This window comes from Oryctolagus cuniculus, chromosome 19, assembly GCF_964237555.1.
Source record: "Oryctolagus cuniculus chromosome 19, mOryCun1.1, whole genome shotgun sequence".
In the NCBI taxonomy this organism is placed as follows: Eukaryota; Metazoa; Chordata; class Mammalia; order Lagomorpha; family Leporidae; genus Oryctolagus; species Oryctolagus cuniculus.
In genome coordinates, this window is record NC_091450.1 from 16,752,807 (window position 1) to 16,769,339 (window position 16,533).

Here is a 16,533-nt window from a genome sequence, read left to right on the forward strand (position 1 = left end):
GTTGTAGAAAATATAATACTGCTTTTAACGATTCTGGACAAGGGAGAAATGACTATAGGTATTGTATCTTCTCTCCTCCTCCTCTCAGAAATCAGCGGTCTGAACACGCCAGGGGCTTATCATGCAGGTGCAAGGAGCCAGGAGTCACAGGTGCAGCTTGCATTTCCTTTCTCCACTGACCTTTCAGGTCCATTAGCTTGCTTTGACCTCAAATATAGCTCTTATTAATTTCTCTAGCACAACCTGAACTTGATATGAAGCACTTACACAGAGAATGGTGCAGACAAGAAGGCAGCTTTATTGTATGTACTTTGGGGAAGAAAACACATTCCATTTAGAGGAAAAAGAAGCCATTGACACTCAGTAAGCAACACCGCCACCTAGTGGAATGGTGACACACAAACAAGACTTGAAAAGCAGATAGGAAATAGCACATTTGCTGGTTTTAATTTTTCACCATAAAATAGCACTCTTAAAAAGCAGGTCTTCGGAGAACCTCAGATTTTCCTGAGAAACTATTTTTATTGTTAAGATATATAAGTGTACGTGCTGCTTCTGCTTCTTGGGGTTAATGTTTTTAAAAGACCATGAAATTAACTATCAACTTGAAAGTTAATGACACTTGGGGCACCTGCCTCTGAGCATCCATCACTCTTATTCGACAGTTTAAACAGCAACCTCTGATCATGACACTTCATAAAGAAGCAAATGCCAACTGTACAAGACCTAAATTTATTCATTTCCTCTTTCTATTTTTACAATCTAGGGTGCTAAGTATTTGTATGTCACTTCTTTGAATTCCTGGAAAAAAATCATTAGAACACTCCAATAACAATTTTGCATAAATCACATAACCCAACTCTGATTATGACTACACAGTAACAGTGGGAGATGTTGGAGTGAGGAAGTGGGATTGCTGTTCTTAATGGATAATAAAGCCATTCTTCTCAAGGCTTTAATCTGCCTTTACACCCAGGTGTTGCAGTAACTGTTGATTTGATGACTTCTGTGAGCATATAAATGAGACTATTTAATGAAACACCTGGATGAAAAAAGACCCAGAGCTGTGAGAATAACATATTGTTAATAACCACAATCTCAAATCGGCATCTCTGTTATTACTGAGATTTTAGATTCTGAGTTAAACGATCTGCTCTTTGGAATATCTACAATGGTTATTGATCTTGCTAATGAGTTCCTCTACTGCAACATTTCGGGTTGATTGTGGGAGGCACTCGGGGATTCTAGAATGCATGAGTCTGACATGGTCTTCATCAAACCATATTCTTGTCAGAGAGTAAGCTCAGTTAAGGATTTTGGGAACAGCCAAGTTCTGAAAAAGAGGTATCCAAGTGTAGAGTAACAAGGTGAATTAAAACAATTTTTGGTTGTATTCTGTCAATAGACACAACAGAATGCTTCAGTTCTTAGAACCTGAGATAGTCCAGAAAAACAAAAGTTCTGAGTGTAGGACTTAAGTTACCACATAGCCAGAACCAGGTGTTTTGCATTTCTCAAAGCAACATTAACTGGGGAGCAGGGTGGTTCCAAAAGTACCGATCTGAATGCGGCTGCTCTTGGGAGGGATGTCTGGATTGCCTTGGCTTTCATGCAATCTGCAATAATCCCTCTGCCTCTGTCTGAAGCCTTCCTTCACCACATGTCCAAGTTGTCTGCATTGATCACATTCTGCTATTATTTTGGATACTCCTGAAGCCAAAGCAATTAAAAAAAAAAATGCCAGAGAAGCCTCATATTAACTCAAACATGATGCCAAAGTGATCTCCAAAAAAGTTTATTAGCATGATTAAAAACATCTTCTTGAATAGTAACAGAATTTCTGAACATGAAAGCATATCAGTGGCTAAACCTTATAACCAATATTTGGAATTGAACAGACAGCTTTATTGCCAGTCTTCATTGTATTAAAAACAATCCACATGTTGGTTCCATGAAGTCATGACTATTGCTTTGTCTGGGAATGAGTCCCTACGGCAATTAAGTATAAAAAATATCTTCCATCATCATTGGAGGGTGACCTGCATTGGAGTGTGACTCCGAGTTAAGAGCTGATAAAAATCCACAAAGAGTTGGGGTTTTGCTTTTTAAAAACATTCCTTTTACACACTACAAAGAAATAATTAGTATTTTGGTTTTTAAGTTCCTACTTGATAGTTAAAATGGCAGTCCCCAGAGGCCCTTCCATCACACAACTGTGAACGCAGACCCTCCTCTTGAGGGTGCAATCTTGGGGTGGGCTCAGAAGACTCTGGCCTCCACATGTTTACACGGGTTTGAGGACAAAGACAGCATCATCCAGAACATAATAGTCATTATACATGTCGCCTTCACACAGGTATGGCAGTCTGGTGAACGCTTCGATAACAAAACCAGCTTTGCTGAAAACTTCAGGCAGACTGTTCACTTGTTCTTCCCAATTCTGTCCCTTGATTTCCAAAATTTCTGATGGTTTCTCCCACTTGCCACCTACTAAAACAAATAAAAACAATGAGTTAAATTCTTGAACAAACAAGCTCTTTAAAGAGGAGATCGGGAAGGAACAGTCTCTCCCAAGAACCTGGAATATTCCAGGCACTGGGTGCTCCGGTGGATCCTATCCCTCACACTCAGGGACACCCTGAGGCAGGTGGGCACAGGAGCACAGGCTCACCGGGGCAGAACTTACCTCACCCACAGAGTTAACGAGCGTCAGAGCAGAAATGCAACCAGGCCTGTTAGGATCCAAAGCCCGTGCTGTCACCTTCTCTGACAGTGTCTCCAGTGGTTCCCTCTGTGGGACCGATTAGGAGGTGTAATGGCCGAGATTCAGAAAACTGGTCATTAAACACTGGAGTCATTAAATACTGAGGCAACAGTAACATGATATTTGAAAGGGGCCTTTGACCAAATACAAGAAAATATTACTGAAGCAGTAAATTTCCCACCTAGAGAGATTTATCAGGCTGAACATAAAAACAGGCTCATGAGGGATTTTAATTTATAAAAACAGATCATCAGCAGTGTTTTTCAAAGGAAGCTGACCCACACCCTAGATTTTCAGAACACGAGAATGGAGGAGTCAGTCAGTCCCAAACCTGGGAGCAGCAGGTATTCTGGGAAACAAGGAATAGGGAAGGTCTTTCAAATACACACTCAAGGCAAGCACTGACTAGGGACACACACACAGACACACGAGTGCTTCAAGAAGTTTGTGGAAAATGGAATTAATAAATTAAAAAAAGAAAATGGAATCAGAAGTAATCTTTTTTTTAAGATTTATTTATTTGAAAGGCAGAGTTACAGACAGGGAAAGGGGGAGGGGGAGGGGGGAAGGGGGCGAGAAATAGATCTTCCATCCACTGGTTCACTCCCCAAATGGCCACAATGGCTAGAGCTGGGCCAATCCGAAGCCAGAAGCTTCTTCTGGTCTCCCACGTGGGTGCAGGGGTCTAAGGACTTGGACCATCTTCCACCGCTTTTCCCAAGCTGGATCCGAAGTGGAGCAGCTGGGACTCAAAATGGCACCCATATGGAATGCCAGCACTGCAAGTGGTGGCTTTCCATACCACACCACAGTGCCAGCCCCAGTAAAAGATATTTATTTTGGTGTAAAAAATATTTTGAAATCCATGTACCATTTTTTACACCTACTTTCCATGAGCTTTTTGATGATCCCTCATAATAGATTTACATTTTGGGATAATTTTAGATGCTATGGTGATAAAAAAAAAACCGCATATATCCTTAGAAGTGTTACTAAAATTCATACTGAGGATGACTTTGTGTTGATGAGAAAAGACAGATTATCAGCAGATGTCAAGGGCACAACTGCTGTAGCAGAAGACTGCTCCTTACTTTCAGCGGCCCGGCCCGGAGCCCTCTCCCACATCTGGGGAGTTCCCTCGGCAGCGTCCTGGTGGGAGGCAAAGCCTGGGGAAGCAGCGTGCCAGCCTTCCTTGCAGGTGAGGCCTTGGGATATGACTTAGGTTCTGACACTCATCTGAGACCTGAGATGAAAACCTAGTGACCCAGGGAGGTGGAAACATGGGGCTTGTTTAGGGCCAGGGGAAGGCCGAGGGGGCAGGCGATGGCAGTGAGACCAGGCAGCTGGGGCAGCAGCTGAGCGGCACTGATGGGAAAGCTTACGCATCCGGTGCCTGGCAGCCGCAGTGTGCCTCCAGACCGGTTTCACAGCGTGATTTGGCCCATCATTGCTGGCTGGGCACACCACACACGATTCCTCAGGCCTCCTCTGGGAGCTGTGCCGAAATCCTTTCAATATGTTTCCTTTTGCTTAAGTCAGCCGGAGTCAGCTCCTGCTGCTTACAAAGAAGAGTCTGACTGATGACACTTTACCGCCTCCAAGCCCGGAGGGAGGGTTAATAAGGTTGGGATGCTGCGTATTTGCTTTACAATACATTAAAAGGGGATCTTTGGGGGTGGGTATTAGGTCTAGCAGTTGAGATGCCCACGCCTCATACTGGAATACCTGGGTTCAATATCTGCTTCCTGCCAATGCAGACCCTAGGAGGCAATATGATGGCTCAAGTAGCTAAGTCTCTGCCACCCACGTGGGAGATCTGGATGGAGTTTCTGACTCCCAAAGGTATGGAATTAGCAGATGGGAGTACATGCTCTCTCTCTGCCTCTCAAATGAATAAATTTTTAAAACTTTTAGGGGCTGGCACAGTGGGTTAAGCTGGTTGTGACACTGACATCCCATATTAGAGTGCCAGTTCAACTTGCCACTGCTCTGCTTCAAACCCAGCTCCCTACATGCGCCTGGGAAGGCAGCAGAAGATGGCCCAAGTGTACTGCTCCCTGCCACCCACCTGGGAGACCCAGATGGAATCCTTAGGGCTCCTGACTTCCACCTGGTCCAGACCTGGCAGTTGTGGCCATTTGCAGGGTGAATGAGGGGATGGAAGACCTCTTTCTCTCTCTTCTTTTCTCTCCCTTTCCCTCTCTCTTTCTCTCTCTCCCTCTCTCCCAAATAAATAAATAAGTCTCCAAAAAAAAAGTTAAGGGGGGAGGGTCTTTGATTCCAAAACTTGGGACATAACTAATTCATGACAGACTATGTATTTTCTTCTTGAACTCAGATGTGCTGTTTGCTACTTCTTCTCTGGTCTCTCCAACTCTGTGCCCAGCAGGTACCAGCCCAGAGCAAGGCACACAGAAGGTGCCCCAAGCCAGCAACTGGCCTGCTCTGGAAATACCGAGCACTGCTTATCTGTCAAATCATACTCCTTCCTGGAGTATGCACTACATTACCTGTACACCAAATGTCACTCAAAACAGCTCACACCTAAGGAGGATTTGTAAAACCCATGGGGGTGGGGTCACATGCATACTCAGAAACGTGCCACAGGCTGAAATCTAAACTTTACATGGTGCAACTCGATTACGAACCATCTTTACACAATTTCAAAAAGTTCCCAATTGTGGTTCCTTAATAAGAGTTCCTCTCTTCAGTTCTTGCTTTCTTAAAAAAAAAAAAAAGGAGAAAAAATAAAAGCCAAGTCTCTTTCCAAACACAGAGAGAGAAAAGGAAAGAGAAATGGAAACTGCTCACAAAGGCAAGATCGGCCCCCATCTGGGAATCAATTTCATCCTATTTTATATCGGTAAGGTTCTTTTAATACATTTCTATTTTAAGCTCCTACAGAATAATTTTTAAATGTGTAACATGAAGGAAATTGTTAGAGCTGATAAGTTTCCTTTTTCCCCAGTGAAAGGGGGAATAAAAGAATCGCTGAGAAAAGTTTCCTATTAAATGCCTGGAAATTCCCTTTGCTGCTTTAGAGAACAGCTCACTGAGGGGTTGAAAATATTCTTAAAGCCACTTGGGATAGTCATCAAGTGATTTAAGTCCCTTAGAGGCAAATTCACTCTACAGAGTGAGCACTAGACGGGTATTTGCTGAATATTTTCTAGCAATGGCACCCCCATCACAAAACCATTGTTAAAATGTACGTGTTTCTCAGTGAGAGAGAAAGTGTTTCCTGAGCATTCAGACTATCGGGCAGGGAAGGGTGCAAAAGTTCTTAAAATTAATTTCTTACCATCTCTAAGGAACATGTCAAAATGTCAACAGTGATTGTTTTGAACAAAGGAACAAGGGTGACTTTTTGCTTCCACTTTTATTTTCCTAACAGATATATATGACCTTTATAAACTATCTTAGTGTTATTTTAAATAAGAATTCTTGTCTTTAAGAGATATAGCCTGAAAGATGTGCACATAAAATGTCTGGGATTTGCCCTAAAATGACACGGGAGTGAGGGAGTTGGTGGAATGAGAGGTGAGAAGACTGGGCTGGGGCCTGGGATGGTAGGGTGCTCACTGGGTTAGTCTGCTACTTTTGTGTACACGGGAAATCTTCTCTAACAAAACGCTTATTGTAAGTGTGAAAAATTAGGTCCCTATTTATTTTCTAACTTAGATTTTAAAATACAAAAATGATTTTTAAATCTCCTCCACTAAGGAGAGATAAATTTGCAACCTTCTCAGCAGATACTATGTTTTAAAAAGACAAACCCTATAGAATGAGATTTCTTAAAGAGAAATTTTTCAAAGGCGCAGACTGTGGTATGATCTATTATCCAAACTTCTCTTTTTTGCTAATATGTTGCTTAACTGGTGGGGGAGGAACAGCCATTTCCTTACAAGGGTGTCTGGGTAGGGAGCCACCACCACTGGCTGAGTGGAAGAGAAGCAAGGCCATCAGTCACAAGGGCATTTGCAGAGTACTTACTGAGTCCCCCAGGCTAGCACCTTCTCTGCCAAGTGGTGAAGCTGCAGGTTAAACCAAGACCAAACTCCAAATCTGTGAATACCTACTTTATCCTGTGCCGCCAGTGCTTAAAGAATTGTGCTAAAAGTCATCTTCCAACATTTTTATCTAGAAGCTGACTTGAGATTGAGACACAGTTTAACTCTACTACACTCTAGCAGGCCCAACTGTTCCAAATTTCCAATGTATAAGGGTGACTCTACATAGTAAAAGTTCCTGTGTCTCTCTAAGGTGATCAGTCCTGGGCAGCAGACCTGAGGTTGTACTGACCAGAGGTGAGTTCAGGGCCCTGGCTGAAGCCCATGCTGGGCTGAGCCTCCTGCAGACAAAGGCCTGCAGAACCTCCAGAGCCCACCGTGCCCTCTCGGCTGCTTTATATTTATCACCTCCCAGCAAACTGCCCAGCACGCCTCAAACTGTGTGAACACTAAAATTAAGATGCACCAAAAAGAGGCTGCATCACAAATGACACGATGCTAATTTTAATCTCTCTTCTGTTCTGAATGAGAACCTATAAGAAAAATGTTAAGTGAGAAAGAGCCCCTTTCTCAAACTTAAGCAGCAGACCTCTTGGGCTACTTTCTAAGTTCATTTACAGTAGCCAAGGAGACAAATCAGACTGCTTGGAACCAGAGAACCTGGCAGAATATGTGCAATATAAATTAGATAAATCCCATTTTGTCTCAACCAATACTATTTTATATATGGCCTCCCTTGTCCCAGAAAGGGTTGAGGTCAGGCCTTGCCATTTGTATCAGCACTTGAGAGCCTTCCAGCCTCACATGCCTGGGACTAGAGGGCCAAGGTGGGGCACCCAGGCTGCCTGACTTGGGTAGGTGCACTGCCTGGCAAACGGAGCACCAGCCTGCAAATCCCCAGTAGCACATCCCCTCATCTCTAAAATGACAGCAGCAGCAGCAACAGATATCTTTTACTAAGTACTACGTTGTAGGCATGTAAATACTCCTTAAGAAGCTGCTTACTTAACTCGCATTAACTGTACAATATCAACGATAACTACCCCAACTCTACTGCACAGATACAGGGATCACAGAGCTGGCAACTGGTAGAGGGAGGATTCGAACTCAAGTCTACTCTTTAACACAATATTGTTAATCAAATAAGATAAACGCTACAAGAGACTACAGAATAGGGTACAAGTGCCAGGAAGAAATCTGATCTCAGCCACAGCGTGGCTGGCTCACTCGGCCTCTGCTCAATAATCAAAGACCTTGCAGGCTACGCCAGGGCTACATTTCCACAGGTGTACATCTTGCCTTCTATCGTGTTTCCCAAAGGGATGCCTGGCTCACAAAAGACCAATTGTGAATTGCAGTGAATTCCTAGTAATCTCAACCTCCACAAGGCCAAAAAATCCCTCTTGCTCATGAGCTCAGTAAGAGGCTACAGCATCTGTGTGAGGAGCTTTGATCCACGCTACCAGGCTGAATACAACACGCCTATGTGTCGAGGGGTACAGGGGACAATTCAGGCTCTGAGGGATTCCATGGCCCGCGAAGGATCAAAGGAAAGCTTGTAAAACGCAAGAGGGTACATGGAAGCCTGATCTTCAAACTCTGGTCAGCTGCCACCTCTGCTCACGACGTGGGTTCCAGCTGCAGCCTCTCTGGGGCTGTCTTCCAGGAGCCAGACACCCGGCAAACCAGCAGGCAGAGGTCAGGAATCACACAAGTTAAGACAAACAAGGACCACTGGTGTGCACCTTGATAACCTTGCTTGAAAGGAACAGCTGGGTTTCCTAAACTACACATGTCAGAACTCAGGCAAAGTGAGGTGAGAAAACCGCTCAACAAACCACTCCTGCTTCCTCCTGCAGGTGCTGTGGGGGCCTGCACCGTCTCCATCACACAACCACGTTACTTGGAAGTGGACCTCACTTACAAGACTGTCACTATCGATTGCACCTTCTCCAAGAGTGGCTGCCCTTCGGCGCAAACAACAAGCTTGTGGTTCCGCCATGGCGTGCAACAGCCTGAGAACCTGTGCTTGAATGGCTGCAGAAGTGAGGCAGACAAATTCACAGTGAGGGAAGTACTAGCCCAAAATCAAGTTTCCCTCACCATAAACAGAGTGACTTCAAACGACAGTGCAATTTACATCTGTGGAATCGCTGTTGCTACTCATGCACTGGCACCGGGAGCTAAGCAAACTGGAGATGGGACCATGCTGGTGGTGAGAGGTCAGTTGGGCTTCATTTCACCATGTTTGTTCACATTTTGCTCAGCCCTTAAAGTCGCACGTCACTTACCTGCACAAATTATAAGTTTGTTAACTTAATACCTGAACCAGTGAAAGGCATGATCTGAGGCCAGGGTGGTATGAGTTTGAATTGAAAACGGACTCTGAGCCCGGCTCCCAGCATCCACGGTCAATGGTGTGCTGGAGGCCAGGTTTGCTTTCAATATCCAGACTTCACTAGTGAAGGTGGACCAAGTTCTTCCTTCTTGCCAACTGCAATGATTGGGTGTGAGGTAACTAGTTTAAAGGAAAACTTAAACAATGATTAACTAAATCAGCTCTCTCAAGAACTGGTCCAGTGTTGTACCACCATCTAGAACAAGCATCAATGATCAATAAATCAGACCAGAAAGAATACACATTAAGGAGAATAAATACAAACTTGAAAAGAAGCCACTAGAGGATCCTGACCCTTCCCACACTGCCTAGATATAGAGAACAGAAAGCAATGGCTTCCTGAGATTTGCTAAAACCCATGACAATTCCTCACCCACACGAGGACATCAAACCTAACTCCTATAAATAATTTCATCAAGTCATCTCCCTGAGTTGTTCAAGATTTAGAAATTTCAGAGCAGAAGCTTATCATATGATTCCGGGGGAAGGAAGCCATGGGAAGGAACTCCTTGCCTTTTTTGAATCTTTTTTCTTAAAAAGGTTGCTGGTGTGAGGAGCCCTGAGGTCATGAAACATGAGCTCAGAATCAACCAGCCTTTTGGTTTTAAAACAGGACTCTGGGACCCAAGACTGTTTGCTGTTACAATCCCTGTTTTAAACTATTACAGGTGTTCCAATGGCCCTCTGATTCTCAAGTGTCATTTAGCCTTAGTTTATTCTCACTGGGGAGATAAATTATAAATGAGTTTTATGAGTGACTTAATAAAGTGCTTTTAATAGTGCCTGGCATGTAGTAAATAATAAAGGTTAGCTATTGATCATAACACACATACTACTTCTAAGTTTCACTGCATTAGCCATCTATCACAAAAAATGCCAAAAGGGAAAATGGCTGTAAAGAGAGACTCCTCTTTAAGGGCAGAAGTGAAAGTTTCCCTAAAACAGACATGGCAGCTTCCTGCCAGAGCTCCTACTGTAGCACATAAACATCTTTTACAGTTATATAAATGTGGTTACTTTGTTGGTTTCACAAATAAAAATGTATAATGAGTTCACACATCCAATATCCACAGGATATTTAATTAAAAGTATAGCATAGTGGGCTTCATTATAAAGAAGGAACCGCACACGTGCCACTTAAAAAATCTGTCTTTAAAAGAGCAACAAGTGCTTTGATTCTCAATGTACAGCCTTTTTGGTTCCTTTTTACGATTTTTTTTTTTATTGGAAAATCAGAGTATTAGAGAGAGAGAGAGAGAGAGAGAGAGAGAGAGATCTTCCAAATGCTGGTTCATTCTCCAGATGGCCACAATGGCCAGAGCTGGGCCAGGTTGAAGCCAAGAGCCAGGAGCTTCTTCCAGGACTCCCATATGGGTGGCAGGTGCCCAAACACTTGGGCCATCTTCTGCTGCTTTCTCCAGTCCATCAGCAAGGAGCTGGATTGGAAGTAGAACAGTTGGGACTTTAGAACTAGCACTCACATGAGATGCTGTTGTTGCAGGTGGTGGCTTAACCCGCTACACCACAATGCCAGCCCCTCAGGTTCCCTTACTGGCCATACTATCCAACTGTGTATATACACTGATGGTCCCAAGGTTATACACATGTTAGCACTAACAAGCACATGTGAAATATCTCATTTACAAAGGTAGATTCTTGACCACACTTCCACCAAAAGAAATTTCAAATGCCCTCAAAATATGTTGAAATGTTTATCTAACTTCTAGTAAGGTTTTTAATAAAAAATAGTTTTAGCATATGAAAGATGGATAGAATTTGTTAAGTTTTTCTGAATTTAAATTTTATCTACTTATTTATTTGAGAGGCAGAGAGGGAGAGGAAGAAAAGAAAGAGGGAACAGACAAAATGGACTGAAGCTGGGAGCCAGGAATTCAATCCAGGTCTCCCACATGGGCAGCAGGGACCCAAGTACTCAAGCCATCACCTGCTATCTTCGAGGGTAAACATTAGCAGACAGCTGGAATAGGGAGCACAGCCAAGACTTAAATCAAGAACTGCAATGTGCACATATTCCAACCAGTGGCATAACTGCTAGCCAAATGCCTACCCCTAAGTTTTTATTTTTTTTAAAGATGTATCTATTTATTTGATAGTGAGAGTTACATAGAGGGAAGGAGAGGCAGAGAGAGAGGTCTTCCATCCGCTGGTTCACTCCACAATTGGCCGCAACGGCTAGAGCTGTGCCAATCCGAAGCCAGGAGCCAGGAGCTTCTTTCGGGTCTCCCACGCAGGTGCAGGGACCCAAGGACTTGGGCCATCTTCCACTGTTTTCCCAGGTCATAGCAGAGCTGCATTGGAAGTGGAGCAGCCAGGACTTGAACTGGTGCCCAAATGGGATGCCAGTACTACAGGCGGTGGCTTTACCCACGACATCACAGCACCAGCCCCTAAGTTTTTTATTTTTAAAAACACTCATTGGGGCCAGTGCTGTGGCACAGTAGGTTAAGCCTCTGCCTGTGGTGCTAGCATCCCATGTGGGTACCAGTTCGAGTCCTGGCTGCTCCACTTCCAATCCAGCTCCCTGCTAATGGCCTGGGAAAGCAGTAGAAGATGGCCCAAGTGCTTGGGCCCCTGCACTCACACGAAAGACCCAGAAGAAGCTCCTGGCTCCTGGCTTCGAATCGGCGCAGCTCCAGCCATTGCGGCCATTTGGGGAGTGAACCAGTGGGAAGACCTCTCTCTCTCTCTCCCTTTCTCTGTCTGTAACTCTGCCTCTCAAATAAATACATAAATCTTTTTAAAAAATAAAATAAAAATAAAAACACTCCTTGGTAACATTTTTGGTATAATATATTTGAAGAAGTAGTGACCCAGCTTTAACTATCATACAACTGGGTGTTTTCTGAAGAGATCCTGAATAATGTTTTATATGATAGGCAGGCAGGGTGAGTTCATGTTTTGCCTCTAACATGTAGCTTCAATTATATTTTATATGTATATTTGCAAGAATATGTGTCAATAGTGACTGTGTCTCTCTGGTTGGTAATGAAGAAAGCAAGCTTCTCAGCAGGGAAGTGCGGAGCCTGCTGACGGCTCTCCTAGCATTGCTCTCCATCTACATCGCTGGCGTCTGCGTCATCTTCATCATCTTCTCCAAAGTAAGCCAAATCTTCTTGCACTGGGTGTTCCTACAGCCGTGAATATTATCTTAAGGAGCACAGCTTCCACCTCTCCACAAGCTGTGAGCCTCGGAAATGGGCTCACCTAGCTAGCACCTCCCTTCTAAGTGTGGGGACACCAGTCACAGAAAGGTCAACAGAAGGCATGGACTGTCAACCCCGAAATTCTTACCATACAGGGTACATGATTTACAGTGCTCTCTTTAACACAGGGCTAAGAGATCACCTTCTATGCTATTTTTCTACTGCAGGGGTCGGGGCTGGAGAGGTGAGGAGGGCACTATTGTCATCTATGAAAGTCCCAAGGATGGTCTTTATGAGCAAAAAAGGTTCATGAAGAGATTAGAGGATGTGTTAAATATTCAAACAGGACTCAAGTTATTGAGAAAGAATACCTTTTGATTGCATAAGAAGGGATGTGTATGTTTATATTAGGATTATGGTAAATCCTAAAATCAATATTGGTTAAAGTTGTTAAATTGACTTATTAATGGAATAAAAGTCTCTTAGAAATGATATGAAAAGTATTAACTTTTACTTATACCATTCAAATCTAATTATGGTACAGACATCTGTCACAAGAGATGTTTTATAGACTTTCCTTTTTCTTCTTGGCAGGCAAAATCTAACATCCTAAGAAACAAAAAAACAAAAGAAGATCCACAAAAGGTACAGATCTATACTTGTCAATATTTCTTGAATTGTGGTTGGCTGTAATCACTTCAAATCTGAAGGATTTTGGGAAACAAAAACAAAAGCAAGCAAGCAAGCAACAGACAGCAGAGTAACTCTGTATCATAGATACTAACATTTGCTGTTGTCCAGAAAGTCCATGGTAAATTCAAGTGGTGAACTGTGATTTAAGTGTGACAGTTCTCACCCATAAATTCTAATCAGTGTACTCCAAATGAAAAGAAAAACTACAGGCATTGTGTTGTGTGGTTGAACATCTGAGATTGGTTGTAGCAAAGAAAAAGTTATGATGTACAGCATTCATGGCTCACGGTCACAGAAGAGATTTTTTTCTCACTGTATTTACAGAAAAGTGCTCGGAGAATTTTTCAGGAAATTGCTCAAGAACTGTACCATAAGAGATACGTGGGCAGAAGCCAACAACCTGTAAGTGTCAAATATCAAGAAGATTTAATACAGATATAAAGCATGTTTGAAAAAAGCTCTACTGCCAACACACTGTCAATAATCGTGTTTTTCTTTAGCAAAGCCTGGAGGAGGACTTGCCCGTAAGATGAATTCTTACACAAATGAAGGACATCTGACACAGCATCAACGGCCCCAGGCGGGCGTCTTAGTGGCAGGGGAGCTCTCAGAAGCACACTGCACACAGATAGTACAGATGCAAGGCTTTTGTCGGTGAAAGCCGCTTCACACAGAATCGTGCATGCAGTGATAGGCACTAAGTGAAAGCTGCAAACATTTGGGGATCAAACGATAAAGAAAAAGTTACTTGTTATGAATAAGGGAGTAATATATTCATATTAGAAAAACTGCAGCTAATGAGTCAAGAAACGAGTATGTCTTCAGTCTTGGGGGTTTGAGTGACAGGAAGTATACATCTATCCTATCTGTAATACATCCTGAAAATATTCTTTTAAAGTCTTACAAAAAAGAGGCTTTTCAAACAGGATGCTGTCTTAGAGCTCACAGAGCAGACACCTGGTCTCTGTGACACATGACCAGATTGCCTGAACTTAAACGAAAATGCATACAAAATGATGAACTTTCGTATACTCCTAAAGGTATCTTCTTCTTAAACAGTTGCCAAGAGAGCACATATAACAGGATGTTGATATGAAATGTGGGGTTTTTTTCTTAAATCTAGTTTTAAAAAGAACTTTTACCCAGGAGAGACCATTGTCTAGGGAGCCTTCTTATTCGTCCGTGTATACACAAATACATAAAGACAGAGGGCCAATCACCTCAGATACCACAGGGAATAACTATAAACGCCTCCTCACTATTTCTTCTTAATGAGGTTGGGGCAAGTTGTTCAACAAAGGGAAGTGGCCTGAAGGCAGGCCCCGGAAGTAAAAACTGTAAAGTTCCTAAGCAAGGCTTTGAACAAGAAAACTGTTTTCAGTTCCCGTATCCTACGACAAGTACAGGGAAAGTGGTAACCTGACCTCTAAGATTTCTGGAAGGGCACCTGAGGTCCAGAATGCAAGAAGGCCTAGGAGCGTATCTGTTGTTTGAACAATGAATCATTGGTTACCTAACCTTAAACGTGGCTTGTTATTTTCTACATAGGAGAAAGAAAACAACACTTATGAAAACAGAAGCACACTCTCCTACTATGAAAGACCATAAAACCAATGCCATTTTCACCTAAGTCACTCAATGTGCAACTCCAGATTCCCTGGCAACATTAATGGACACAGACCAAGTAGGTCTTAGAAAGAAATACCAAAGTTATAAACGGACAAAACAACTGGCTGTGAGGAAAATACCAGAGTATAAAACACCATAGCTGAAGGTAATTATGAAAATACTGAAACTCAACAAAATACAGCTAAAAATATTTTCCTAATTTGTGAAAAAAAAATTCTCAGCAGCCTAACAGTTTCAAAAAGTTCAGCCTAACTTTTCCAAACATTTTTACAATATGCATGCTCTGCTTGGTTCATTCAATGTATGAGGTATGTGATGACTGTCACCCTGAGGAGCTTTAGAAGTTAAACCACCTGCTTTAATCGTGAGTGGAAGACTTGTCGTTGTAAGTTGTAGACAGGATGGGACAATCAGAATCAGCTGGAAGGGAAAAAGGGCAAGAGGACGGTGCCAAAATTTGAGTTTGAGAAGTTCGTTCTGAAAAGTACCTCGAAGTAAAAGTCATTTCTTCTGATACTGTAATGGGGCAATAGTATCATGCATATTTTCCTGGTGCAGGATGCCAAATAACTTACATCATGCTACCAACAAAAAGTGAGAAGAGACAAAAGAATAGAGTCAGAAGACAAAAGTCAAGATACAAAGACTCCAAAGCTGATTAAACAGAAAGTTCCGGGACAAATAAGCCACAGCTGACTCTAGATGTCAGTGTTGTGTTAATTTACAACACTGGGGAAGGCATGGGCAATGCACTGACTTTACAAGGACCTCAGCAAGACTAACTTAACTGTTAAGCAACATAGGAAGGTATCAGATAAGGGACTGGGTACAGCAAAGACAGTTCTGCAGTTAATTATCATTTCACTAAAAAAAAATAGTATAGATTCCTCTCTGAAAGCTACCTGAGTGTAAAAATCTAAAATATCCAAAAGTGTGCATGCATCATGAAACATGAATTATAAACTATTATATGTATTTCATTAAAATACTTCTTTTAAACTGGCATTAAGTGAGGCCTATCTTTTTCAAAACCCAGATGGAATTTTAAAATATTTTAAGATCCCTTTGGGGCTGGCGTTGTGGCATAGCAGGTTAAGCCGCTGCCTGTGACACCAACAACCCATATGGGCACCAGTTCTAGTCCCAACTGCTTCATTTCTCATCCAGCTCCCTGCTAATGTGCCTGGGAAAGCAGTAGAGGATGGCCCAAGTACTTGGGCCCTGACACCCACATGAGAGACCCAAAGGAAGCTCCTGGCTCCTGGCTGGCCTAGCCCCATCCGTTGCAGCCATTTGGGGAGTGAACCAGTATATGGAAGATTTCTCTCTCTTTCTCCCTCTATAACTCTGCCTTTCAAATAAGCAAATATATCTTTAAAAAAAAAAGATTTATTCATTGATTTGAAAAGCAGAGTTACAGAGAGGCAGATGCAAAGAGATAGAGTCTTCCATCCACTGGTTCACATCCTAGGTGGCTGCAACGCCAGAGCTGTGCCGATCCAAAGCCAGGAGCCAGGAGCTTCTTCTGGGTCTCCCATGTGTGTGCAGGGACCAAGGAATTGGGACATCCTCTACTGCTTTCCCAGGCCATAGCAGAGAGCTGGATGGGAAGTGGAGCAACCGGGACTCCAATCAGCGCCCATATGGGATGCCCGCACTGCAGGTGGTGGCTTTACCCGCAATGCCACAGCGTTGGCCCCAACAATTTTCTCTTTTTTTAAAAAATTCCTTTGAAAGCATTTTGCACTGATGACTTAAATAAGTGACACCAAACCTTTCTGATCATACATGCCCAGAAAAATGGAAGAGGGAAGGAGGGGGCAGCATGAGACTTCATTTTATTTGTGTGTGTATGTGTAGTATATGCTTGTGTGT

General features: G+C 42.9%; 2 protein-coding genes across 6 annotated transcripts in view; one reads left to right on the forward strand and one right to left on the reverse strand.

The window, feature by feature from the left end:
• Nucleotides 1-275: 275 nt before the first annotated feature.
• The window catches only part of METTL9 (methyltransferase 9, His-X-His N1(pi)-histidine), a 58,880-nt gene continuing 42,622 nt past the window's right edge, over nt 276-16,533 (reverse strand). For 3 of the 4 annotated variants that reach the window (XM_017342523.3, XM_008257874.4, XM_070064594.1), the window contains exon 5: nt 276-2,490. In XM_017342523.3, coding sequence (XP_017198012.1) covers nt 2,285-2,490 — 206 coding nt within the window. In that variant the 3' untranslated portion in view covers nt 276-2,284. The remainder of the gene's footprint in view (nt 2,491-16,533) is intronic. The other variant, XM_002711822.5, reaches the window with a different exon arrangement.
• IGSF6 (immunoglobulin superfamily member 6) lies at nt 2,482-15,663 on the forward strand. 2 transcript variants are annotated; one of them, XM_008257872.4, is made up of 6 exons: nt 2,482-5,627; nt 8,634-8,996; nt 12,185-12,291; nt 12,931-12,981; nt 13,354-13,431; nt 13,530-15,663. In XM_008257872.4, exons 1-6 carry the CDS (start codon nt 5,561-5,563, stop codon nt 13,560-13,562), a joined length of 699 nt encoding a protein of 232 aa, XP_008256094.1. In that variant the 5' UTR covers nt 2,482-5,560; the 3' UTR covers nt 13,563-15,663. The 2 variants fall into 2 exon arrangements, with proteins under 2 accessions (XP_008256094.1, XP_008256093.1); XM_008257871.4 differs by having other exon boundaries at nt 14,578-15,663.